Here is a 26388-nt window from a genome sequence, read left to right on the forward strand (position 1 = left end):
GAGGACCTTGCAGCATGGCCTCCAGCCTCCGAGGTGGACCTAAAGTTTTGTTACAGTACACTGCTATTTTCCGCCTGGAGACAGGGACTCGCATATCCCAGGATAGTCTTGAACTCTATGTAGCTGATGGACTCGAATGTCTGATCCTTCTGCCTCCACCTCCAGAACGCTGAGATTCCAGGTGTGTCCCACTATGCCCAATTTAGTCAGTGCTGGGGGCTCCAACCTAGAGCATGCTAGGCAAGCGCTCTACGAACTGACCACATCCCCAGCCAATTCCCATTTCTTCACTGGAAACCCAGAGCTTTCATCTGACCTCAAGGGCAATCACTCAGCAGGAGGCCATCTCTGTGACTAACCGAGGAAATTCAGGCAAGGTCTTCAAAGCCTCACACAGACAAAGCTGTTTGAGGAATTTCTCCCGAAGAATACCTCTGGTGAAGTCGCGTATGATTCCACAGGTCTCTGACCCTGACTGCTTGAGCTGGCTTAGCCGCCCTTTCTAATGGAGTCAGAGGCCGAGTTCTCTCTCCAGGTAGTAGCCTGTGATTTACCCACCTCCATCCATCTACAGACTAGTTTCCAGCCCAGTAAACACACAGCAACTGTATCTGGTCCCCCCACAGAGCAATTACAGAACAAATGCTTAAGTACAGGTCTGGAGACCTTGTGACTCAATGGCCCCAGCTCTTAAGGCTCTTGAAGTCCACTTCCTGCCTTTTCCCAAGATAGGTGGCCACCTCACCGGTCTCCTTCCAGTACAGCCCCTTTTAGCCTAGAAATTTCTGTCTTGTGCAATGGAAAACCCTGATAATACAACCAAAAAAATACTCGTCAGTGGCCATGAAGGCTACTTTGGAAGCTGCCATCAGAACTTGTTACAGTCATCCAAGTGCAAAGATGAGGTAAGAGTCCTAGACCTGGGTTCACTTCCTGAACCCACATGGAGGCTCACAACAGGCTAGAACTCCATCCCAGGGAATCTGATGCCCTCTTCTGGCTATCGTGTGCACAACACACACAGTGCACAGACAGGTGCCAGGAAAACACCTACTTTTTTTTTTTTTTAAGTACAAAGCACATAGGTGAGTTTTTCGTCATCTAGATCTTTTACTTGAATGTCACGGTACATGCCACTTGGCCCCAAGAACTGGAAGGACCGCTGCTTTGGGACAGTGAAGCGTCCTGGGGACCTCCTTGCCCACCTAAAATAGGACTGGACCAGTTTTTAAATTTCCAAGGGAGTCCCAGTCTTCCCTGGGATGCTTGAGATTTATCAGTGGGGGACAAGGCAGTAATTCTTGAGTTCTTTTCTACTTCTCACATTTGTTTTCACAAACTATTCACAGTGTGGTTTCTTTTCATGAAAGTTCCTTTGCTCTAGGGAAGCAGCCAGGTAAGCCTTAAAGCCAGTCTTAAAGATTTTCCAACTCCTTTGCCAAAACTGTGAGTTTTGCTGGACCTGGTGGCACATGCCTTAATCCCAGCACTCAGGAGGCAGAAGCAGGCCAGTCTCTTAGAGTTCAAGGCCAGCCTGGTCTGTGTAACAAGTCCAGACCAGCCAGGGCTACATGGTGAATCACAGTCTTTAAAAAAAGAAAAGGTTTCTCTAGATGAACAGAAAAAAGAAAAAGAAAAAAAAAGGATTCAGTTGTTGGTTTTTTTCAAGACAGGATTTTCTTAGTCCTGGCTGTCCTGGAACTCACTCTGTAGACCAGGCTGGCCTCGAACTCAAAAATAATCACCTGCCTCTGACTGGGATTAAAGGCGTACGCCACCGGGCTAAAAATCTCTTTTCTGCACTCACTGAAGAAACATTATCTGAGAGACTAGAAAGGGTCAGAGGTTGCACAGCAGGCCTGTAAAGGCCGCTGAAGAGTCTTCCAGCAGATGCTTACTTAAAAAAGGGTGACTTACAAGGCAGCTACCGCCCAGCCAGAAGCAGGACTCAAAAACAACACTTCTCCACTTAAAACCCTGTCTGCAGAGAGCAGCAGGCTGGTTTCCGCAGCTGTGTTCTCTGCGAGGCAACAGAAACCAGTGTTGCTCTACTCCTTCGGGGACTTGGGCTCTCATTTGGTGCTGATTTTCTCAGTGGCTCAGCGGTTACCCCACACGTAGCCAGGTTGGAGAGCAAGTCTCGTGCACCTGAACCCGGGCTTCTCTGACCCACTCCTAAGAATTCTGCTCAGCATGGGCTGCAAAGCAGAGGGAGGCCTGAGGTGGCCTTCCTGGCACTTCCAGAAAACATCCTCCTGTCTTTCAGGAACTCACCCTTACTCGCAGAATAGTCCATTTAGGGGATGACCCCGAGGCCCTGGCCATTTTGCTTCGATCTGCCAAGTACTCTGCTGGAATGTGGTGCCACTAGCTATGGGGCTGTGGTTGGTTTTTAATTTTAAAAGTTTCATGTATGGCCGGGTGGTGGTGGCGTGTGCCTTTAATCCCAGCACTCGGGAGGCAGAGACAGGTAGATCTGTGTGAGTTCGAGGCCAGCCTGGTCTTCCAGGACAGGCTCTAAAACTACAGCAAAACCCTGTCTCGAAAAAAAAAAAGTTTCATGTATGATTACTAGTGTATCTGTGTATGCCCATGCCATGGCATGCATGTGGAGGACGGAGGACATCTTTGCTGTCAGCAGTGGCTCGGTGGTAAGAGCACTCACTGCTCATGCAGAGACCCCAAGGGCCATTCCCAGCACCCAGCCAAGGGCTGGGCAGCTACAGCCACCTGGAGCTCCAGTTCCAGAAGATGTGACATCTTGCTTCCTCAGAATTGCACTCAGATGCAAATACTCCCCCGCACCTCACACACAAACACACACACACACACACACACACACACACACACACACACAGTTTAAAAATGAAAACTACCCAGGGGGTAGTGGAACACGCCTTTAATCCTAGCACTCAAGAGAGGCAGGTGGACCGGAGTACAAGGACAGCCTGATCTACAAAGTGAGTTAGTTTCAGGAGAGTCAAGGCTACACAGAGAAACCCTGTCTTGGAAGAAGGGTGGAGGTGCTGGAGAGATGACTCAGTGGTTAAAAGCACTTGCTGCTCTTCCTGAGGATCTAAGTTCAGTTCCCAGCACACACATGTCAGCTCACAACTACCTGAGTAACTCCAGCTCCAGGGGATCTGATCACCAGTTTTGGCCTCCCTAGGCATCCATACACAGCATACAAATACACATATACAGAGATACTCACAATTTTTTTTAAAAAAGAAAATAAAAAAGACAGACAAGGTTACTTATTTATTATTATTTATTTTCATATACAAAAAGATAAAACTTGAAATAGTTCTAGATTTTTCCTCCTATTCTGTTGGGGGGTGTGGCTGCTCCTTCACACAGGGGGAAAACTACATTCACATCGGTTTGTTTGAGGACCCAGTGCAGTATTCAAGCAGCAAAACCCCAACTTAGCAGATCTAATTTCAAACTTGACACTCGTTTCTAAAATTACCACAGGAGAAAGGAGCAAAGATCCACTGCAAATGAATGAACTATGATACAATGTTCTTTCCAAAACGTTTGCATTTCGCAACTGTAATTACATGGATGTCTGCTTCAGGCCATTGTGTGTGTGTGTGTGTGTGTGTGTGTGTGTGTGTGTGTGTGTAATATATATAGATATATATAAATCAGCACACTTTTCAAATCCAGACAGGGTAACAGCAACAAGCTTAACTCTGTATATATATATAATATATATATATATTATATATATATATTTTTTAAGACATGATACTTTAGTATAACTTTTGTTAATTCAGTAGTACAAGCTATTTTCTGATCTACAAAATGTTTGTTTTATAGCTACAAGGGTGGAAAGTGTCCCGCTACATTTACACCTCACAGATTCTGGCAAACAAACAGTACTCAATCGAACTGGAGCCCCAAACTAGAAGTTTTTAGTTTCAGCACTTGAGAGAGCTTTCTCGTCTACACAGCCTGAAATCATAGACTAGTCACACTTGCAGACTTTGCAATGACTCATCATTTTAAACTGTGAGAAACAGATGAATCCAAGTTTTTAATTACAATTCATATATACAAGTTAGATAACACAGCTCAGTGAGACTTAGCTACCCATCCTAAGGGCAGCACACACATTCTCCACTAAGTTAGACAAGTCTTAAGTTTTTTTTTTCTTCCAAATAATGTACAAATTTAGAAGTAGCTGGTAAAACTGATATATAAGATGGTAAATAAAAAGTGACATTTTCTGTTGGTTCCAAAACTGTCCCTGCAAAATTCGATGTTCTGCTCTATTTCCAACTCACTGTCTGTCACATGCCAAATGCTCTTCTCCACGGGAATGGACATCAAACTCGACGCAAGGTGAGTTTGCAGTACTGCACAACTAAGACAGATTCAAGGGCAGTTGTGGAAAAAGAGCAGCAGGTGAAAATGGCCTCTAACGTCACTGTTGGGACCGTGTCGCATTCATAAGCAGATTCTCTTGTACAGTTGAAAATGGCATCGTGTGGATTTGTGTCATGGCACTGAAATCTCCAAGTCTGTTGCTAATCTGCAGTAACCCTCGCCTTCAGTTCTCAAGTACCACCCAACTGTCTTTGCATTTTTATAGAATTCTGGACAAGAAAAGCGAGGGAAAGCAAGCCGCCGGCATTTTAGTCATTGCGCTCTTGTTGGTGGGCCTGGCATTTCAACTGAGGTCTCTGCCCACGTGACAACTGCTTGCTCCCAGGCGGCCTCTGACAACTCGTGTTTCCTACTCTGGTCTCTGTAACGCTTTTCCCTTATGGAGAAATTATTTGGCTAAACTCATACACTTCGCTCGTGGCAGTGCTCTGGGAAAACCCCACTAGGGCTAAAGCACTTGCGAGGACTGAGGTCAGCAGTCCGCTAAGTAGGGCAGACACCAGACACCTGGAGGGCTGAGTTGAAACCCACCAGGTGCACGCTGACCCTAGTGTCCCATGGTCAGCGGGACAGCAGGGCAGCCCAGGGCAGGCAACTCATGACTGAGTTACCACTTTTAATCTCACCCTGCCGTCTGTGCCCCAGAGACAAAAATTCAGGTGATGACAGCTGGTTAATTAAGCTTTCTGAACTGGTAAAAAAGGCTCTTTAAAAATATATATATATATTTATTTAAAATACATCAAAATGACAAGCAGCCATATCCCACAAGGCCTAATTCCACAGCAACATACACTACAGACATCTTCCCAGAACGCACTGTGGCAGTGGATGGGGGTGGGGGTGGGGCTTCTACCCTGCTGTTTGACGGAATGTTCTAGGTCTGAGCTCTGGAGACTGGAAATGCGGGCGTTACAAAGAGCTGGTCTTTGGAGCTCATTTGCGTGCGAGACCAGCTAGTTAGGTTGCTTTGCCTATTCAGACACATGAGAATACTGAACACGGCAGAATGCACAGGACACAGGAAGCACCGTTCAGATGACATGCCCAACCAGTCCCCCCCCCCCCGCAGCGCCAGGGCAGGCTTGCCAGAAGCCCCCGGTCCATCTGGGAAGAGTTTTGCTTTAAAACGAGTCAGTGCCCACACTCAGTGGGCCTTCTGCACGTGTGGTAAGAGTCGGCAGTTATCAAGAGAGCCCAGGTGGAGACACCGTTCAACGTGAGGTCTGAGGTAACCGGTTCTTAAAGTACCCGGATCACACAAGTGCATCCAGAAATCAGGGCTGGAAAGGGAGGCAGGAAGGGGCGGGGGCTAGAAGAGACAAGTAGAGAAAGCTTACTGCAGTCGCTTTTGAGGGGTGGGTGACAAACCAAGGCACAACAGAATTACATTCCGAGACAGGCGGCTGGAGAGCACAGAAGTCTTTTATGGGGAACAGAAGCGGGGGAGCTAGCTTCCAGAATGCAGCTAGAGCTGGGACTAAGTGTCCCCAGCAGAAAGGGGATAGATAACAGGTAAAACAACATTCTAAATCAGGATGAAGAGACCACGGCTGGCTTGAAACAACACACTAAGGCTCTCTTAGCAGGAGCACCCATCCAGTGCAGTTCTCTAAGCAGGAGGCTGGAGCCAGCAGGCAGAGTATAGGGAGGAGGTCTTCGGCTGAACCTCAGAACTGGCCATGGGACATGATTTAGCTGAATTATCCACCTCCCCATCCCTATGCAAAGTCCCACCCACTCTCCCCCAAAATCAAAAGTTGAGATGAAGGCCACCTAGGCCTTGCCAGAAACCCTTTGCAGGCATCTGAAAGACACCCCGCTCTGAGATTGGGGTACTGAGCTTCCTCTGTTGGTTCCTGCTTTACAACAGAGCAGAAAGCAGCCCTGATCAAAAGGGACAAACTGTGCCTGGGAACCCTCCATTTAATTCCTGCACTATATCCATGAGCCCCACTGTTTCCAAAGAACTGCTCAGTATGGTCCTAGATGGTTCTGGTTAGCAGAACTCAGGCCACCAAATCCCATTTGAATGTTTTCTGTGGCTCAAATCTTTCTCTAGATGCGTCCTTCGGGCTCTGTGCTACCACTTCCAAACCCAGTCAGGTACCTTCTACGAAAGGAGCAAAGTTTCAACCTCAGAACCCCTTGTTCAGCATAAATTAAACCCACTACAAGCTCCTCCCTTCACCCGGCCGCTGTCCCCTCCACAGGCAGGAAGCAGGACCGAGGCCTCACTGCCCTGTGAGTGGAGCCTGGGCAACGGGGACCCGTAAATCGACTCCGGGCTGCCAGGGTATCCAGGAACCCATGCAAGCGCTAAGCTCCAGCCCTCGTACTCCAGTGTGCGCACGATCCTGAAAGTAAAGCTCATCGGCTTGGATTACAGAAGCGATCTCACTCCGACTCACTAGTTTATAAAAATAATCTGTAGTACAAAACAATCTCCACACTGCGTGGAGGCGACGTCACGTGACAGAACTAAATAGATGGGTGGAGCTACGGACTTCGTAAGGAAAACTTCAAGTGACATCTCTTAATAGAACTACTCTTATTTACAACACTGATGCAGAGTGGTCAGGAGTCAGGGAAGGGTGGGCGCTCCAGAACTCGAGGCAGTGTTTGTTCACTCACATAAAACCCACCTTTGCTTGCCCCTCCCCCCAAAAAAACTAATGGGGTCGCTCGCCTCCTAACTGTAAACTCAAACACGCAGTCTACAAACGAATGTAGTACGTCTCATCTGCAGGTGTCCAGATCTCCCCGTTCCGACAGCAGCCAAGCGCACCCATGCGGCAGCCTACGCTAACTCAGCCTAGACAGTCCACGGACAGAGGCCTGGAGAACAAGAGGCCATGCAGAGCCCACTGCCCCACGCAGGCGTTTTAATTCTTTAGGGAAACGTTGCCAGGTGCTTCCGTGGATGGGGAAGTGGCGCTCGCTGGCGTGGGCACTAAGGAGACAGGTATAGCACCGCAAGGGCAAAGTCTTCTTTCCTTCACGCCTGGAAGACGCCAGCATGAAAATGCTAAACTTGGTTTAGAAAAAAAGATGTAGGCGTTCCCGATCTCAGTTCAAATTGTCAGCCCAACAGTAACTTACAGCAATTGCAAAGCAGTCCAAATAGCAATATCCCAAGAGCCCACCAAAGAACTTGGGCTGATTTATTGATTGAACTAATTTTTTTAAAGTGTGTTGGAATCAACTAATTGATTCCCAAGGAAGTGTTTTAAACTTAATTTAATGTTCTATAAAACTTATCATTATCCCAAAACACTTCCCTAAACCTCCCAGAGGTCTGGGGTACATTCCCAGCAGGATTGCTGGCTGCAGAGCTACCCCGAAGCACACATAAGGAACTACGCATTAAATCCTGGGTGCACGGAAAGTTTGGCGCCTAGACTGTAAAGGACTCATCGGCTGAACTACTCAGCATACTTATCTAAAACAATGTTAGCTGGGATTTAAGCTCAACACCAGGCCAAACAAGCCAGCTGCTGAAATTTAGCCTTTACAAACAGCCAGTGATGAAGGGGAGGTCCCGTCACCCAAGCTGAGAGGAAAGGGACACCTTGCCGTCACCCTTTCTGGCCGGTTCCCCAGTTAGCAGAAGGATGGTTGGACGGCACACAGCACTTCTGGGAAAGGTGTCGCCTACTGCTCCGGAATCACCTCTCCGGACGCGCCACCAAGTCCCAAAGGATGAAACAGGCGATGGTGAAGCTTGAGCTGAATGAAACTTTCCTGTGATCTGGGACGCATCTATGAGCCGAGTTCTTGAGAACAGCGGCAGGAATTCAACTCTAGTACAGTGAGCTTTTGCTGTATTAATTATTTAGGAAAAACAAGACATCCTCCTACCCAGCAGTGTACACTAAACTTCACACACTACAAAAGTGAAACTCTGTGTGTGAGTGAGAGAGAGAGCCAGCCAGTCCTCTAGCTCTGGGTGGAACAGTCACTTCTTTGCCTAAGCGGCTAAGCTTAGGAACCACCACATGCCAGGCTGAGCCAAAACACATGGCAAACATTAAATAGATATAGGCTGGCCACCAAGAAAATTCCTTTATAAAGCCCAAGGCCTAGGACAGAGTAGCAAGACAGAGAGGGTCAAGGGTGTTGTCCAGGCAGGCAGGGAGGACAGGGCACGGCAGGAACATACTCTATGCTAGAAGCACCAAGCCTTGTCAGGAAGGGCTGACCCAGCTGCACCCGGCAAGCCTGGTAGCCTCGTGATGAGAAGCAGGTCTGCCCTTTGCTGTGGAGGTCTGAGCAGAAGGGCCAGCACGTCCCTGTGCATCTGGTGTTGGGGGCACCAGGGCAGCCCATGTTAGCCCAGACGCTAATGGCTGTCTATGGTCTTCCTTGCCGTCCATGAGGGTCTTCTGCAGAGCCCCACGACATGGCAGCCCTGTCTTCATTTGCTTTGTCCTTCTCTGACACAGCCACAGAAGTCTTTAGCAACGGATGACTGCCTGTTATCACAGGGATTTTCAACCAGAACATTCTCTGCCAAAGCCCATGGCCACAGGAGCCTATCTGGACCACAGCATGCAGTGAAGAGAAAAGAACTCTCCAGCTGCTTCTCTCCTGACTGATCTCATCCCTCTGAACACACGGGGACTTCCTCAGGCTTCCAGAAGCTTAGGGACAGGGGACTAGAAGGAAAAGTGACATAAAATCTGTGACAGAGTGGAAGGCAGAGGCCCTATGACCCCACTGGACACAAAAAGAAAGAGAGAGAGAGAGAGAGAGAGAGAGAGAGAGAGAGAGAGAGAGAGAGAGAGAGGGAGGGACAAGGGCCACCCTGGAAGAGCACCTAGCTCCCATGAGCAACTGGGTATGTTACCCGAAGGCTCAAGGCGGTCTCCAGCCCCTATTCACAGACACCACCACCCCAACTCTCCCTTCTCCAGGCCACACCAAACAGGTACCCCCTCGTGACACTCCATTCTGGTGCAAAGGCCTGACAAGGACACTGTTGTGGCTGGACACAGAGTCAGCAAAGTGGGAAGCCACCCCCAGAAACGCTATCAGGCCTGCCCTGAGTGGGATGTTCTACACCAGAGCTCAGCCAGGCCGAGATGCTATGACAAAACCAAGCCAGCACACAAGAGAAAAACACCCAGGGTCACAAGAGCACACAGGGAATCTAGGTTTAATGTTTGGCACAGTGTGTGACTGGTGACTGGGTCACTCCCGCAGCGAAGGATCTACACTTCTTAGTGGTTTGTTAAGGGTCAAAAGTAGAGCTCTCCACTGCCTGAGGAGAAAGCTAAAGAAAGCAGATATGGCACTTTTCAATAAATATTTAAAGCTTCTTAAAGAAAGAGGTGGGAAGGAAAAGCAACTGCTGTAAGACCTGTTTCGCTAGGAAAAAGGTTTTCTGAGAGAAGGAAATCCCGAAGCACAAAGTCAGGCGGGGGGAGAAGGGGACACACAGAGCTTACACAAACAAAGTCCATGTCCCCCAACTACCTGGCCAGCCCACGGTGATCCACAGAAACGAGGACCAAGGTCTGAGAGGGAAGTCAACTGGCCTTCCTCAGCACCCTGTACACAAACACCCACAGAAAAGAACAAGCCCAGGCTTCCCCGGGCACCACACACCACAAGCTGAGGGAGCAGCTGCCCAGCTCTGAGCTGCGCCCTCCCAGATTTCACAGCATAGTCACAGGCTGAGCCAAAGGAATTAACCCTCCACTTCTACCTCACCTGGGCCTGAGGGCTGTGGTTCTGCTGAGTTAAAGTAGGGGTGTCATCCTGAATACTACCCAGGGGACTTAAGGAACAACACCTGGCCCTCCAAGCAACCCAGGAGGAAGTGGCCTACCCTCCAGACAGAGATGTGCTGTTTAAATCCGGCCTAACCCAGCGCGATGCATGCCCAGCCAGCTCAGACAGCGACCCACGGCTGATGGCTGCTATTTACAAGAAGCTCCTAGCAAACAAAATGGTAGTGCTGGCTAGAAGACACAAGCTTTTCTTCTTTTTCTCTATTATTTCTTTTAAACTTCCTTGTCATAAAACCCAACTCACATTAAAATATACTTCCTACAAGACAACACAACTAACAAAATATATAATTAATAAAACATACACAAGTAGAAAATTCTGAGGTATTTCTGGTTTGAGGTGGTCTGTGGTCGTGAAGTTACTTCCTTTACATTTTAAAATTTAAACCTCGGAAGCCACACAGCAAAGGATGTGTATATATGTGGATGTGTGTGTTCTGTCTGAAAAAAAAATTTAGCATGTTTCATAAATAAAAAAAAATTCCAATGTCGAAACAGCAGCATTAGGAACATTCACCGCCCGGAGCAAGGTTATGGCGTATGAGAAAACAGTTTTAGAATATGTACCATGCACCGCTTTAAAGGGTCCAGAGAAAGCCGTGTCCAGGAGCCTCAGACAGGAGCCAATAATGCCGCTGCATGGGGCCAAGCCAGAGCTGCAGGCCAGCAAGGCGCCCACCCAGGGATCCTCTGGGCCACTCACCCCGTGCAGTGGGCGCCACAGGCGTCTCCCCAAACTGCCAACAGGAAACTGCAGTTCGGTGTCTCCTCCATAAAGAGATCCACAGCATCCATCATGTCTAACGAAGAACGTCCACTAAGCTGTAATGCCCCCACCTAGTCTTAAGACGCCAGCAAGGTAGTATTTCCTCCTGTGGGCAAGCCCAAGTTAGTATGAAGAAAACGGGCAGGCAGAGCAGCCTGGCCCCGCTCCTGGACTTTCCCAGACCCTGCCTGTGCATGCCATTATTACTGCTCGGCCCTCAGAAGGTCCTTGCCCTCGATCCCTTGTTACCTGAGAAAACAGCCTCCATAGCCAAGGGTGTTGCTCCAAATGTGCCCAAGTCCAGTGTAGCTCTGCTCCCAACCCGCCCCAGAAACATCCTCCCTTCCAACTTGGGTCTAAACCATCCTCCTCATCTCTGTTTCCCTCTGCTGGGTCAGGATGACACCCATCCGATCCATGAAGACACATCTGCCATTTCTTAAGCTCACTGCCTGAAAAGGGAGAAACACAAAATAAAGGGGTAGGGGGACCCTCTTCTGAGCAAGGGTATGTTCATGTAACAGTCTTCAAAGGTTCCTCTAGTAGAGATTGCAGCATTGAGGTTCCTAGGACAGGAGATGGGTTTCTTTGTGTTACAGACGCTGAGACGACAAAGAGAACGCTGGGGGAACAGATCCCGAAGGACAGGAGGTGGCTGAGGCTCTTCAGCACGGCGCTGGTTCTGCATTCACAGCTCAGCACCTCAACGCCTGCTGACGTGTCCGCTGTTTGCAATACAGTAGAACAATATGCTGGTAAAAACTGATCCAATCCAAAAATAATATTATTAATAATAATTATAATAATAATAAAAGTCAAGGTAAAATAGCAGCTGCATTTTATGTGTTTGTTGGTTATATGGGATTTCCAAAACAAAACACAACTTTTTTCCTTTTATCTTCAGATCCACTGAGTCTGGAGAGACGCTCGTATCCTAGGCTTAGATGCTGGACTCTTTAGGGGGCAGGTCCACATTGGTGACGGAGGTCACCAGAGAGACTAGACAGTCCGAGGTAGTGCCGTTGACCGACCTCCTGATGAGGGACACCCGCTCTTCCACGCAGCCCGCAGAAAGGCGAGCCTCGGCATCGTGGTCCCAGCACTCCTCAATGGTCACACAGAGCTGGGCCAGGCCCTGCAGAGCCGGGGGGGGGGGGGTGAGAATCCTTGTTAGGGCAGCAAGTGACGATGTGTCAGGATCAGGCAGAGCCGATGGCCCAGCCACGGCCATTACAGGTCGATTAGAAGGCTACAAATTGCAGGCCTCCATAGTCCTGCCCTCCCATCAGTCACCTCACTGAGTCCAGGCCTCCCTTAGAGACCCTCGGAACTGTGCGCTAAACTTCAACACAGGAAGAAGAGGAACTCCTGTTCCCCCAGAGCAGCTGTGGCTGCAGCCTTGGAGCACTAAACTCAAATCAAATTGTACACAAATCCAAACACAAAGGCCCAACATTTAGCAGTTGAGCCACAGTGGGGACAAGAAGGAGGTCAGGGTCTACCTTATTCCCCACAACCTCAGAGATACATCCCTAGGGTCTAGGGAACATGGCGCCCTTTCCTTGTTCCTAGGCTCCTAGGCTCCTGTCATACAAGGCAGGTCCCTTCGCACACACCCCCAGTCTCCTGAACCCCGCTCCCTCACCGGATGCTTCAGCCAGTGATCCTTAATGGTGGGCCTCATCTTCTTGTGGACAACCACCTCCTGCAGTTCCTCCAGTGAAGGGTGCTGGCCAATCTCCTCCTCAAAGGGCAGCATGTACTCATCGACAGGCCCTGAGAAGTGAGAGGCTGGTGAGATCACCCGACGTCCAGCTCCCCGTCCCCAGGCCAGGATGACAGAGTTGCCACTCACTCACCATCTGCAGCCTTGCAACGAGAAACCAGCTCCCACAGCACCAGCCCCATAGCGTACATGTCGATGCGCAGGAAGGCATCTCTCTGGAAGTTGATGGCTCCCTCCAGTACCTCAGGTGCCATGTACCGTCTCGTGCCAACCTACAGGAACACAAAGGAGGGCAGGGTCTCCAGAGACCAGCTACACTCAAATACAGACTCAGCTGGGAGAACCGCGGCCTGTGTACACCAGACCGATTAAGACAGAAAGTCAAAGCACAAAGCCCTGCTCCATCAGAGTTAAGATCATAGCTGATGATAACTGTAGAAACATCACCAAATGGAGACAGTACTGACAAACTAGCTACACGGGTCCCAGAACACCCCAACAAGCTACTCCAAGGCTTTGTGCTCTACCGAGATTACTACTTGATGCAAAACCAGGCACTCAGAAGGTGAGGCAAGAGATCCGAGTTCCAGCCCCGCCTGAACAACACAGAGACCCTCTAACAAACAAGGAGATGGAGAGATGGCTTAACTCCTATGGTACTTGTCACTCAAGCATAAAATGAGTTTGGGTATCTAGGACCCGCATAAAGCAGCTTGCCTGCAACACCAGCACCTGGAAAACAGGGCAAGGTCCCCAGAGCAAGCTGGCTAGACTGATGCGTGAGATGCCGGTTCAAGGGAAAGACCAGCTTTCGTATACAAGGGGGCAGGTGATCAAGCAAGACACCCAGTGAGTACCTCAGACTTCCCCAAAACTGACCCCTAAATAAAACATGCACGCACGCACGCATGCATGCACACACATATACACATACACACGCACACACATGAAATGTATTTTTGAAAAATAAATAATTAAAACAGAAAAAGACTGAAATACAGGAGTAGTGGCCAAAGCCCAAATGGGGATCCTGGATTGCTCAGCTGCCTGGTCGGAGGAAGCTTCGCCAATCTCCAAGACTTGGTTTCCCCGCTGGTGAGACAAAAACCCCGGTGCTCTGAGTTCCCAGGCAGCTCCACAGTCACTCTGGCTGAGCGCAGGAGCAACAGTCCTGTGCCGGCTCCTAACTCCGCTGTCCAGACTCCTTACCTGCCCATGGGTGTCCCCTGGAGGCTTCCCCGGCTCAAACCGAACAGCCAGGCCAAAGTCTGCCAGCACAGCAGTGAGGTCACTCTTCAGCAGGACATTCTTGCTTTTGAAGTCCCTGTGGAGGCCCAGAGTCTAGCTGAAGCTCATCAACACCCAGCCCGCCGTGAGCTTGAGGGATCAGGACCCTCCTCCCACTATGGCTCTCACAGTGCTAGAGCGTGGGTTTGCAACTCCCATCTTAAACCATCCCCAACTCTCCGGGGGAAGGAGGTAAAGCTGCTTTGGAGTCCTGCACCGCCCCCTCCAGAAGGCTTCTGCCGGAGCCTGCAGAACAGGCTGTGGTGGCTGGGCAGATCCTAAAAGTCAGTCCAAAGATTCTCAGAGGACATGGCACACGAGTCTTCCGAGAAGTTCTCAATGTTTGGAAAGAAACAAGAGTCTAAAAGCTGCTTGCCACAGCTGCACAGCGGGGCAGAGCAGGGAGTGTGCGGCCTCAGCTCTGCCCCAACTCGGGGTCCTCAAGCCCCGAGTCTCCCCAACTTCTCCCTCAGCCTGGCTGTGAGGACTAAACTGAGGACCACACAGACGCTTCAGGCCAGCCCTACATGTACTAGGCGCTGCTGCTAGGCTGAACTATGTGAGCAAGCGCCAGCCTTTGCCTCACACACAGCCTTCTCTCACTACTATCAACACCATCGGGAGCCCTTCAGCTTTGAAGCCAACAGTCAACAGGGAGGCTCATCCCTCCCTCAGTCACAGGGCCAGACTGAAGTCGTTCCGGGGCCTCCACTAAGCTGCAGTCTCTGTGCTATAGCTCCACCACCTCTACGGTGGGACTGACAGAGACAGCTTCACCTCACCCTGCAACAGGGTTCAGGGAGGTGACATTTTTTGAGTGTCTGGAACAGCTACTGCCGGAGTCTTCTTTTGGGGGTGGAGGGGGTGAGAAGGGTCTCATGTGTGGCCTTGGTTGACCTGGGATTCACTGTGTAGACCAGACTGGTCTTAAACTCACAAAGCTCCACCTGCTCCTGCCTCCTTAGTGCTGAGATTAAAGGTGTGTATTATCCAGCCTGGCCCCGGTGAGTGCCGGTTAATTGCACACAACAGTGCCAAGTTAACTAGGTGGCTCTTAAGGTGAAATTCAAGGCTGGCATGATGGCTCCTGTCTATATGCCTAGAGTCTGGAGGCCGTGGAGTCATGATAGCCTGAGCTATATAATGAAACTCTAACTCAAAAAAAAAAAAAGGATGGTTGAGTAGTGGTGGCACACACCTTTAATCCCAGCACTTGGGAAACAGAGGCAGGAGGATCTCTCTAAGTTCGAGGACAGCCTGGTCTACAAGAGCTAGCTCCAGAACAGGCTCCAAAGCTACAGAGAAACCCTGTCTCGAAATACACACACACACACACACACACACACACACACACAAAAGCGGGGGATGGCTCAGAAATCCTAAAAGATCCTAAGACAGTTTTACGAGCCCTGTATCATTTCTGCAATCATCTATCGTTTGCCTTTTTAAGCTCATCCCGGGAGTAAAATGCCATGGCCATCATACATAACCAAACACACGAGCTATATACCAGCAAGCATCAGCAAACATAACCTACATAGATTAGATAGAGTCCTTCTAAGGATACAAAATGCTCTTGACCAACAACTGAGAACTAGAAAGGCCAGCTCTCCTAAGCAAAGGAGTCAGCACTTCCTCATGAGCCCAGCAGAGGGCTCCAGAATACTGGCCTGGAGAGCTAGCTATCCCGGAACACAGGAAGGCCAGATTTGCTCTGACACACCACAGGGAGGCGCCTCTGGTTTCCAACACTAGCCCTCTGGGCAACCCAGCACAAGTGCAGGGAGAGCTCCTTAATCCAGGTACCTGTGGGCAATAGAAGGCTTGTGGCCCTCGCCACGGCACCAGGGCACATCCTCGTGCAGGTACGAGAGGCCTCGTGACATTGTCTCTGCCACATGACACAGTTCGTTCCAGGTGATGATGTTCCCCTTGAGGTAATCCGTGAGGGAGCCCTAAAAGAAGGCAGCACAGACTTGGGCAAAAGCTCCAAATGCAGGACAAGATGCAACCCAACCCAGCCTCTGCAATACGCAGAACGGGCAGAGTGATGACTCTTGCCCCAGAAAGTGGCCCAGAGTGACAGGTGCACCTGGTACAGGGGTCATCTACCCTAATCACAAAACCAGCACGAGACCCATCTGTCCGCTGGGGTCTTTCCGGCGGGGGGAGCTCACCTTGTCGTGGAAGGCTGTGATGAGCCACAGCTCCACCTCCAGGTTGGAGCCTCGCTTCTCAGCAGCAATGAACTGCAACAGGTTCTCGTGCTTCATGCCTGGCGTGCTGAAGATCTCCCGTTCGCTCTGCCACGACTGCTTGTCCTGCGGCAGGGAGGCAGCTCAGTCCTGCCCCTCGGAGCCCCACGGCAGGACAGCCACCCAACACACCCGTCTCCATGCCCAGTCCCTAGCTTCCCCACCTCAGCAGCTGCAAGACACATCTGGAGAACCAGGCCAACGGCAACCCCTGAGGAGGCTGACACCAGCACCCCGATCTACAACTGGGACCACAAATGCTGAGGAGGTACCCAGGGTCAGTCAGCAAGCACTTGATTTGCTAAGCAAACTGGGCAATAGCTACTTGGGTTGCCTGGTGTCTGAAGCCTCTGAGGAGATCATAAAGTCAAAAACCAAACTCAGGACCCAGGGAGATAACTCAGGAGGTAAAGTCTTGTCTGACAAACACAAAGATCCAAGTTCGGATCCCCAACAGCTACACGCCTTTAATCCCAGCACTCGGGAGGCAGAGGCAGGCAGATCACTGTGAGTTCGAGGTCAGCCTGGTGTACAAGAGCAACCCCAGTGCTGGAAGCAGGAGGAGCAGAGATGGAGGATCCCTGGGACTTGCTTGCCAACTGGCCTATCCAATCAGTGAGTCCCAGGCTCAGTGAGAGACTTTGTCTTGAAAAAAATTAAAAAGTAAGAGGCTGGAGAGATGGCTCTGAGGTTAAAAGCACTGGCTGCTCTTCCTGAACACCCAGGTTCAACTCCCAGTCCAACACATACAGGGAGGCTCACCACTGTCTGTAACTCCAGTCTCACGGATCCAACACCCTCTTCTGGCCTCCACAGGCAACAGGTATGCATGTGGTAAGCAAAGACGCATGCAGACAAAACACCCATACACATAAAAATAAATACTTATTAAAAATAAATAAAAATTTTGTAAAGGGCAGAGAGCCAGGCATGGTGGTACACATTTTTAACTCCAGCACTGAAAGTGGGAGTGGAGGCAGGTAGATCTCTGTGGGTTCCAGGCCACCAGGACTACATACTGAAACACTGTCTCGAAAAAAAAGGTCGGGTGCAATAAAGGAAAGACTCAGTGTCAAACTCCAGCCTCCACACACAGACCTGTGCAAACATAAACATATAAACCACATATATAACATGGAAGTAAAAGCGAAACCCAAAACCAGCATGGGTCAAAGTTTGGCAGAGCCTGACCCGGACTCCAACTTGGACCACAGAGAGAAGATGGCCTGGACACTCACCTGGAGTGGGAAGATCTTTACAGCCACGAAGTCATTCATGAGCTGAGCCTTCCAAACGCAGCCAAAGCGACCCCTAGCCTTGATCTCTAGCAGCTGCAGTGGCTTCAGGCCCACCAGAGGGGATGGGGGTGGAGGTCCGGGGTCCTGGGAAAGCAAGGACTAAAAGGAGTCTGTCCAGCAGTCCCTCCTCCCTGCCTTGCCCCCACGCTGACACCGGCTCACCTCATGGACATCCACGTGGCCGTAGGGAGGCTTGCGATGCCGATACATCCAGAAGGCCAGCAGGACAATGAGGGAGAGGCCCCCAATGGGCAGCAGCGAGTAAGCCAGTACCGTGAGCAGGGTGGGGGCTGTCGGGGGTGGCTCGTACGTGACTGGGGGACACACAGAGCCCTGTGTCACACAGTCCGCCTATTCCAACACTCCAGTAGGTCCTGCAGCCACTCCCCACTGGCTCCAGGGTGCCCCACTTAGACCCCTCTTCCCACGGGCTCCTCACCTTCTGGGCCTCCAGGCTCCGGCAAGTGGGTGAAGCGCTCGTTGCAGAAGTTGCCTTCACAGCAGCAGAAGTACACCTGGGGGTTCTCCTCAGTGGCCACACACTCCTGCCTGAAGGCCCAGAGTCCACATTACAAACTCTGGGACAGGGAAGGCAGGACTCTCCCGGGCCCCTCCCCACAGACAGAGCAGCTCCCGGGAACACCAGCAAGCAGGGTTCACCCTCTTCCCTTGTAGAGCGACCCAAGTCTAAGAGGGACAGCCAGGCATAGACAGACACTGAAATGCTGCCTGAGTTCAGGAGAGCAAGCACCACCAGCCAGGCACCCTGAGATCGGGGGTGACTTCAGCAGCAGGAGCGCCCCCCCCCACCTGTCGTAGCAGTTGAAGTCATCCAGCCAGCAGCCCTTCTTCACGAGCTCGATAGTGCCCGAGCTGTTGCGCCAGGAGGCGTAGCAGTGCAGCCGCTTGTCCTGCTCGCCCACGCAGCGCTCCAGGCCGCTCTGGTTGGTGCGCTCTAGCTCCCAGTTGGCGTTGTAGTAGATGCACTCCCGAGTCTCAGCCTCCCCACGCCCGGAACCTGCGCCCCCAAGAGGAGAGAAGCTGAGCACAGGCCAGTGACACCTGGAGAAGACAGCAACCCACCCCTCTGCCCTGACACTGGACCTCACCAGCCACACCCAGCACCTGGAAGACCAGGCTAGGGTTTTCTTCCTCCATCCCCTGCCCACACCAGCCCATAACCACGGAACTCCCCGCACTCGTTCTTGCCTGGTACTGCAGAACATCTAAGCTTATCCGAAAAGAGGAAAGCTCCCGGGGTCACTAGGGGACATTTTTCTCAGACAGGAGGGCTAAGCTGCAATCACAGATCAACTTTGCAGCTGGGTTTGCCACACCCACCCACTCTTACACATTCTTTCCCCAACAGGAGTTCCATCCAGATAGCTGAACACTCTCCACATAGCCTATTCACCCAACCCATCTGTCATCAACCCTACCAACCAGCCACAGCGCCAACTGCTCTGCCCACAACGACCCCATTAGACTTTGGGTGCAGGATGAAAAAGAGCCAAAGGAGGCCGGCCCTGTCTTGGTCCCTCATGACAAGGGGGTGGCATTTACTACCTCACTTCCAGGACCCTGTGAGGAAACCCTACAGGAAAGTGTATTAACTGGCCTGTCCACACCCCAGCTTCCTCTAACTGCCAGCAGACCTGAGGGCGGCAGCGTGCTAAGCTCCTGACTGAATTCCAGGGCCCAGTGCAGAGAGGGGGGTCCTGACTGGTTATTCACAGAGGAGTCTTCACTACGGCAGGCCAGGTCGCAGCCACCATCACATCTCCCAGCCATGGTAGGAGGCTCCTTCCAGGATGTCCCAGACTCGAGCAAACAGCCAATCTCAAAGTGTCGGGCAGGACCCACAAGTTCAAATGGTACCAAACCAGAATGGCAGTACCCAGCCTAGCCCAGATAAAAGGTCTCAGGATCCAGAACAGGGCTCAAATAGAGGTAGGCACTGGCTTCTCCCAACCAGGACCTCACTCACAGAGACACATGCTAGCGTGCCCAGTCAGGACTCTGTTCAAGCACAAGGCTTACATCTGTGGGCAAATTCTGAGGGGGAGAGTGCAGGCTTTAAAACAAAGCCTGAACAAGTGCCCAGAGCCTGGGTGGCATGTTTATTGCCCACATGCCCCAAGCAACTTGTGGCAGTAACTGGCAATGGAGCTCAGTGAAGTACCCAGTCCAGAGAGAGCTACTTCTCTCCAACCTGGACGAGCAGCCACGTTAGCAGGGAGTTCCTGACATATCCAAAAAGCGTGTGAGTAAAACAGTCCAAACAATGCCCAGGAGGAAGTGAAGTGTTGGCGCCACAAACACCTGGACGAGAAGCAGAAACTATTGTTATTAATTATTTGTGTGTGTGTGTGGTCTTCTGAGACTCGGTTTCTCTGTGTAGCGCTGACTGCCCTGGAACTCACTCTGTAGACCAGGCTGGCCTCAAACTCAGAGATCGGCCTGCCTCTGCTTCTGCTGGGATTAAAGACGTGCGCCACCATGCTGAGCTGAGAAGTAGAAGATTGTTCGTTTGTATGTGTCCTCAGCCATTGCTTCCTAGATGCCCAGCTTCCCCCACAAGACTGGAAAGCTGACCCCGAACACATGGGTAGGCGCACATGGGCAGAGTTCTGTGGGTACGCTGGTTAAGGACTTTGAAAAGAAGGGCTAACAAGGCTGGGTGGCCTCAGTGTGAAGCACTGCCCCTGCAGACGCTGAGGACAGACCATGGGCATCGTGGATGTGTGGCTCCATGAAGCCTAGGCTCAACCTCCAACTCCGGAGGGCATCCACCTCCACTGTGACAGCAATTAGCCCCTTCTTCAGGGTCGGGAGTCACAGGGGAACAATACACACAGAGGGGCCTGAGGCTGCTCCAGCTCCTCTCTCCAGGCCACTGTCAGGCAGGAGTCCCTCTGGCACTTCCTGGGATGTCACCTGAGCAACTGACCAGACCCCTCAGACTCCAAATCCCCGCTCTGCAGCTTTGCCTGCTCTCCTAGCTACTCTGTGGAGCAGTGACTGACAGCCCCTGCCTGCTAGGGTTGTAGCGATCCTTCCAGTCCAGACCTCACACCAAGCCAGCCTGCAAGCTTTGCAACCCATGTGACATTCCACACCACTCCCACACCACACCCAGGCTGCTGCCAGCTGGAGACCCAGGGGCCTCCCACGTCCTCTCTCCTCCCAGGCTCTCTCCCCCACACACACACACTGGCTATTTATAGCCAATGGCAGAATTCCAACCGCAAGGCCACCTAGCCTTTTAATAGATGAAGGCCTCCCGCCCACACCCCCTGCAGTCAGGTCAGGAGTCTCTTCAACTGGCCTTGCCTGCTCACCCATCCCACCAGTCCCCAGGACCACAGCCAAGGCAGCTAGGGATGGGGAACCTGGAGGAAAAGGGTGGGCGAGGCTGGAGCATGAGAAACACATGCACAGCGCATGTGCATGAACACCGTGGGGCAGACACTGTGGGAGGAAAGCCCAACAAGTACCTACAGTTTACCTTAGAATCCGCCACCCAGGAGCTGAGGACACAGCTCAGTGGTTAAGAGCCCTTATTCTTACAGAGGCCAGCATCCACCTGCAACTCCAGTTCCAGGGGATTCCAATGCCCTCTTCAGGCCTCCATGGGCACTGCACATATATGGTACACATGCATGCAAAATAAAAATACTCAAAAAATAAAAATAAATCTTTTTAAAAAAAATTAGGCAGATCTCTGTGAGTTCCACCTGTAGGTGTGTGATGTGGGAGTGTCATATATCAATCTGTTGATTTCATTGGTTAAGCAATAAAGAAACTCCTTGGCCTGGATAGGTTAAAACATAGGTGGGAGGAATAAACAGAATAGGATGCTGGGAGGAAGAGGAAGTGAGCTCAGGCTCTGCTCTGCTCCCGGAGAGACCCGACAGCTCTGCTCTCTGGAGCAGAGACACCAGGCTCTGCTCTCCCAGGCAGCTCCAACCCAGGATGGACGTAGGCTAGAATCTTCCCAGTGCTTACCTTGGGGTGCTTACACACATTATTAGAAATGGGCTAAATTAATATGTGAGAATTAGCCTAGAAGAGGCTAGATAGAAATGGGCCAAGCAGTCGTTAAATGAATACAGTTTGTGTGTTGTTATTTCAGGCATGAGCTAGCAGGCGGCTGGGGTGCTGGGGACGCAGCCCCGCCGCTCCTTATTTCAACAGGTGTGTGCCAAGCAAGCACCCACTTGGCACTTAGCTAGCTCACGCCACACCCTGAGCACTCTACAGATCACAAGAACCCCGAGGGGCAGAACTGACACACAGTGGCTCTGCAGCTACTCCCTGAAAACCCCGTGCTTCAGAGCCGTAGGCCCGCCAGTGTGACCTCACCTTAACTCCACTGTCCTCCGCTGGACCCTCAGGCTATGGGCAGCAGTGACGTAAGCACCACAAAGCTGCCCAACATCTCTGTGGGCATTTCCTCTCAGACACGCTGCGTCATCCTTCTCCAGAATAGCTGCGCCGGTTTGTGAGCAGCTTCCCTGGTCAAAGCCTCATCCACGCTCCCGTGACACAGATGGCACCTGCCCGACTACAAACCTTTCCAGGGAACCATTCCCATTTCCCTGTGTGGAAAGGCTGGAGAGCTGGCTCAGCAGTTAAGAACACTGCCTGCGGCTGGGCGGTGGTGGCGCATGCCTTTAATCCCAGCACTTGGGAGGCAGAGGCAGGCGGATCTCTGTGAGTTCGAGACCAGCCTGGTCTACAAGAGCTAGTTCCAGGACAGGCTCCAAAACCACAGAGAAACCCTGTCTCGAAAAACCAAAAAAAAAAAAAAAAAAAAAAAAAAAAAAAAAAAAAAAAAAAAAAAAAAAAAAAAAAAAAAGAACACTGCCTGCTCTTCCAAAGGTCCTGAGTTCAATTCCCAGCAACCACCTGGAATGTGAGCTGATGCCCTCTTGAGAAAGAGACCCCCAACATGGACAGGTTCAACAGAACCGCTGTATACCTTGTATACTTCAGCATTGCCAGGGCGTAAATTTCATTTTCTAACTTTTGGAAAGTCTATGTTCTTGGGAATACCCTGCTGATAACTGCATAGTAACCCCACCCCCACCCCAGCTTGTCACGTTGTCACAAAGAAGGATGCCTGTCTGGTGCTAACATGCCTAGGACGTTTCCTGTGCTTTCCCAGGTTCTTTTCCTGCCCACTTCTATTTTCTACAATTCAATCTAATGCTTTCTTAAAACCAGACATGTGTTCTAACATTCACGATTTAAATTTTTTTTAATTCTTTTTCTTTTTTTTTCCTTCCAGTTCTGGAGATCAAACAGCACTTCACACAAGCTAACAAGCTCTACTACTGTACTGCGCTTAAAATGTCCTACGTTGCCACTTTGACCTGGAAGGGAAAGTTCACTTCTAGTAAAGTACCTAGTCTGAAGTGTAGCGCTTGGGCTGTAAGCCTGAGGCAATCAGCCTTCCTGCCATCTCTCCCTGGAAGTGGTTTAACTCCAATACCTTTCCGTTTTCATTAATATTTGATCCTCATGGGAATAAAATTTTAATGTTTTATATTCAGTATTTAATATTTTTGCTGCCTATATCTATCTCTAGAACATTACTTGTGTTTTATACAGCCAAGATTGCTTTTTTGCTGCTATAATGGGATCTTGAGACTAGGTATATTAGCTACTTCAGGATTTATTCTGGCTTATCGCTTGAGGGGAGGAAGTCTGCAGGGATGCTTGCATCAGAGGCAGGAGTGTGAGGATGCTTACAGCAAGGACAGAGGCGTAAGGATGCTTGCAGCATGGGCAGAGGTGTGAGGATGCTTGCTCACTGGGATGGTCCAAGATGTAGTGACAAGGTTTAGAAGTAGGGTTGAGCTACCAAACCTTAAGGCTGCCTTCAGTGACCCACTTCAGCAGCACTAAGGAGTAGGAAACAGTATCCCAACACATGAACCTACAGGAGACAGGTTACACACCACAATGAGATTTCTTACTGTTTGGGGATTCAAATGCTACAAACGTTTTGCTTGGGCTTTTCTTTTTTTCCAGGATACAATCTTATCTCTGGCTGGCCTCAGACCTGTGATCCTATCCTAACCTCCCTGGATGAGCTGTGTGCCACCACCTCTAGACTTGTATTGGAAACTTAATCCTCGATGCAAAAAGATGAATGGGGCAGGGGGCGGTGGTGGCGCACGCCTTCATCCCAGTACTTGGGAGGCAGAGGCAGGTGGATCTCTCAGAGTTCGAGGCCAGCCTGGTCTAAGGCTCAAAGCTACACAGAGAAACTGTCTGGAAAATTAGAAAGAAACAGAGAGAGAGAGAGAGAGAGAGAGAGAGAGAGAGAGAGAGAGAGAGAGAGAGAGAGAAGAAAAGAAACAAGAAAGGAAAGGGGGATGGGTCATGAGGGCCCTTACTTCATGGGTGGATTAATAAGCAGAGTGGGTTGGTGATCATGGGGTAAGTTATAAACAGCCTCCCCACTCTCCCGCCATGTGACTCCTTCTAGGGCATGAAAGATCGCTAAGGCTCCCATAAATGTTAGAGCCACGCTCCTCACCTACTTACAGACTGTCCATGTGTGGTGCTGCTACAACAGCAGCCACGGGCTGAAATACCCACGTTAGCTACTTTCTCATCACTGCGACCAAATCCCTAACAAACAACCTAAGGGAGAAAGGGATGGATTATTTGGGCTCCTGGTCCATCACAACAGGTGAGGTGCTGAGCCAGTCCACAGCTAGCTTTCTCCTTTTCTCTTTTTAATTTAGTCCTGATCCAGGGTGGGCCACCCGAGTCCAACCTCCCTGGAAATACCCTCAGACACATCCAAATGTGTGCCTCCTTAATGGTCTTGGTTGCCTCTTAGCCCAATCTTGCTGACGGTGGAAATTAACGATCACCTACCTACCCCCCTTTCATATTGTCCAAGTTCATGTCACTTGGTAATTCTTTAAGATCTCACTCCCAACCCACCGTTTCTTCATTTCACTGTCTAATCTGTTTCTCGCTTACTTTATTTTTATTTTTTAATTACTTATTGTTGTTTCATGTGCACTCGTTTGCCTGCAGGCTTATCTGTGTGAAGATGTCAGATTCCCCAGAACTGTGGGCTGCCGGGTGGGTGCCGGGAACTGAACCAGGTCCTCCGAAGAGCAGCAGTGCTCTTAACCACTGAGCCATCTCTTCAACTCCCTTATTTTTATTTGGTAAGACACGGCTTCTCTCTGAAGTCCAGGCTATCTTGGAAGTCACTAGGTAGAACAGGCTGGCCTTGAATTCAGAGTTCCACCTGCCTATTCCTGTCAAGAACAGTACCAGGCTTGCAAAGTATACACAGAACCCAGGGTTTGATGCCCAGCACCTAGAAAATAAAGAATAAAATAAAAAAAGGCCCACACCTGTGTATGTGTGGACCAGGAACAGAACGCAGGACTAGGGAGAGCGAGCAATGCCCTGACACCAGACCATCTCCACAGCCATCGCCGCCATCCTGGGCCAATTCTGATACTCTGTTCTTTGGTCACTTCCAGATCCCCTCTCATTTATTTTTTACTTACTTTTATTATTTTTAATTGTGTGTATAAGTGCAAATGAGTATAGATGAGCTTCAAAGTCAGAGGCATTGGGTTTCCCTGGAGCTGAGTTAGATGTGATTATGAGCCCTGCAGGGTGCTGGGAACTGACCTTGGGAACATCTTTAATTTGATTTAGAGTTTCCCAGAACAGGATGATAGGAACTTTTCTAACTTCCAGTTCATGCCTAGAGTGACAGATTCTTAGAGGAACTGCTTGTGCCTCCATCCGCTCCCCTTTCACCCTAGGCTGAGACAATACATGATCTCGCTGCTTTGTCAGCCACAGGCTGCATGGTCTCACTAAAGGCAGGAGGCCCCAACCTCAATTCAATGTCTTCTGAACCCGTGTCTCTAATTTATGGAAATGGGCAAGATTACAGGAATGAGCAATTTTTAGCAAGGTGTGTGTGTCTGTGTAAGAGTATATTCCCCGGGCTTGGAGATCTGGCTCAGAAGTTAAGAGCACTTGACTGCTCTTCCAAAGATCCTGAGTTCAATTGGTGGCTCACAGCCATCTGTAATGAGATATGGTGCCCTCTTCTGGCCTGCAGCAGACATGCAGACAGAATACTGTATACATATTTTTTAAATATGTAAATAAATATTTTTTAAAAAAAGAGTATGGGCTGGAGAGATGGCTCAGCAGTTAAGAGCATTGCCTGTTTTTCCAAAGGTCCTGAGTTCAATTCCCAGCAACCACATGGTGGCTCACAACCATCTGTAATGAGATTTGGTGCCCTCTTCTGGCCTGCAGGGATACTGGCAGGCATAGTACTGTGTACATAATAAATAAAAATTTTAAAAAAAGAGTATATGCCCTAAAACTGGGCGGTACTGGTGCATGTCTTTAATCCCAGCACTTGTGAGGCAGAGGCAGGCAGATCACTATGACTTCGAGGCCAGGCTAGTCTACAAGGAGAGTTCCAAGACAGCCAGGGCTACATAGAGAAGCCCTGTCTCAAAAAAAAAGAAAAAAAAAAAAAAGAAAAAAAATCAAAACAAACACGTGTACTTGCTGTGCATGCAAGTACCATGGAGGTCAGGGGTGCATGTAAGATTCCCCAGAGCTGGAGTTACAGGAGTTTGGGAGTCACAGGATGTGGTGCTAGGAACAGAACTCGAGTCCTCTGGAAGAGGCAGAAGTGATGAACAAACAAGGGCCACGTCTGCAGCGGAGGAAGCGAGGCTGGTGGAGGGGCACGGCGTGTCCGGCATCTTCATGCTCTTCCCTCGCGTTCCCACGCACGCAGCTCGCTACTGCTCTTAGCTTTTCAGACTTTGCCGCTCATTTGTTCACT

General features: G+C 50.3%; 1 protein-coding gene across 4 annotated transcripts in view; it reads right to left on the reverse strand.

Annotated features, from left to right (window-relative positions):
• Nucleotides 1–3257: 3257 nt before the first annotated feature.
• Nucleotides 3258–26388, reverse strand: part of Acvr2b (activin A receptor type 2B) — a 37400-nt gene continuing 14269 nt past the window's right edge. The window contains exons 1-11 of one of the 4 annotated variants that reach the window (XM_050141722.1): nucleotides 19178–20679; nucleotides 18333–18540; nucleotides 17962–18071; nucleotides 17685–17812; nucleotides 17463–17621; nucleotides 16147–16290; nucleotides 15776–15924; nucleotides 13892–14006; nucleotides 12816–12954; nucleotides 12602–12732; nucleotides 3258–12091 (exon numbers count right to left, since the gene is read on the reverse strand). In XM_050141722.1, coding sequence (XP_049997679.1) covers nucleotides 11897–12091; nucleotides 12602–12732; nucleotides 12816–12954; nucleotides 13892–14006; nucleotides 15776–15924; nucleotides 16147–16290; nucleotides 17463–17621; nucleotides 17685–17812; nucleotides 17962–18071; nucleotides 18333–18540; nucleotides 19178–19313 — 1614 coding nt within the window. In that variant the 5' untranslated portion in view covers nucleotides 19314–20679 and the 3' untranslated portion in view covers nucleotides 3258–11896. Of the gene's footprint in view, nucleotides 12092–12601; nucleotides 12733–12815; nucleotides 12955–13891; nucleotides 14007–15775; nucleotides 15925–16146; nucleotides 16291–17462; nucleotides 17622–17684; nucleotides 17837–17961; nucleotides 18072–18332; nucleotides 18541–19177; nucleotides 20680–26388 lie in introns of those variants that run through there. The other 3 variants (XM_050141720.1, XM_050141721.1, XM_050141723.1) reach the window with 3 other exon arrangements.

The sequence above is a fragment of the Alexandromys fortis genome, unplaced genomic scaffold (assembly GCF_014885135.2).
Source record: "Alexandromys fortis isolate MF-2015 unplaced genomic scaffold, M_Fortis_MF-2015_v1.1 scaffold_44, whole genome shotgun sequence".
NCBI classification, from domain to species: domain Eukaryota; kingdom Metazoa; phylum Chordata; class Mammalia; order Rodentia; family Cricetidae; genus Alexandromys; species Alexandromys fortis.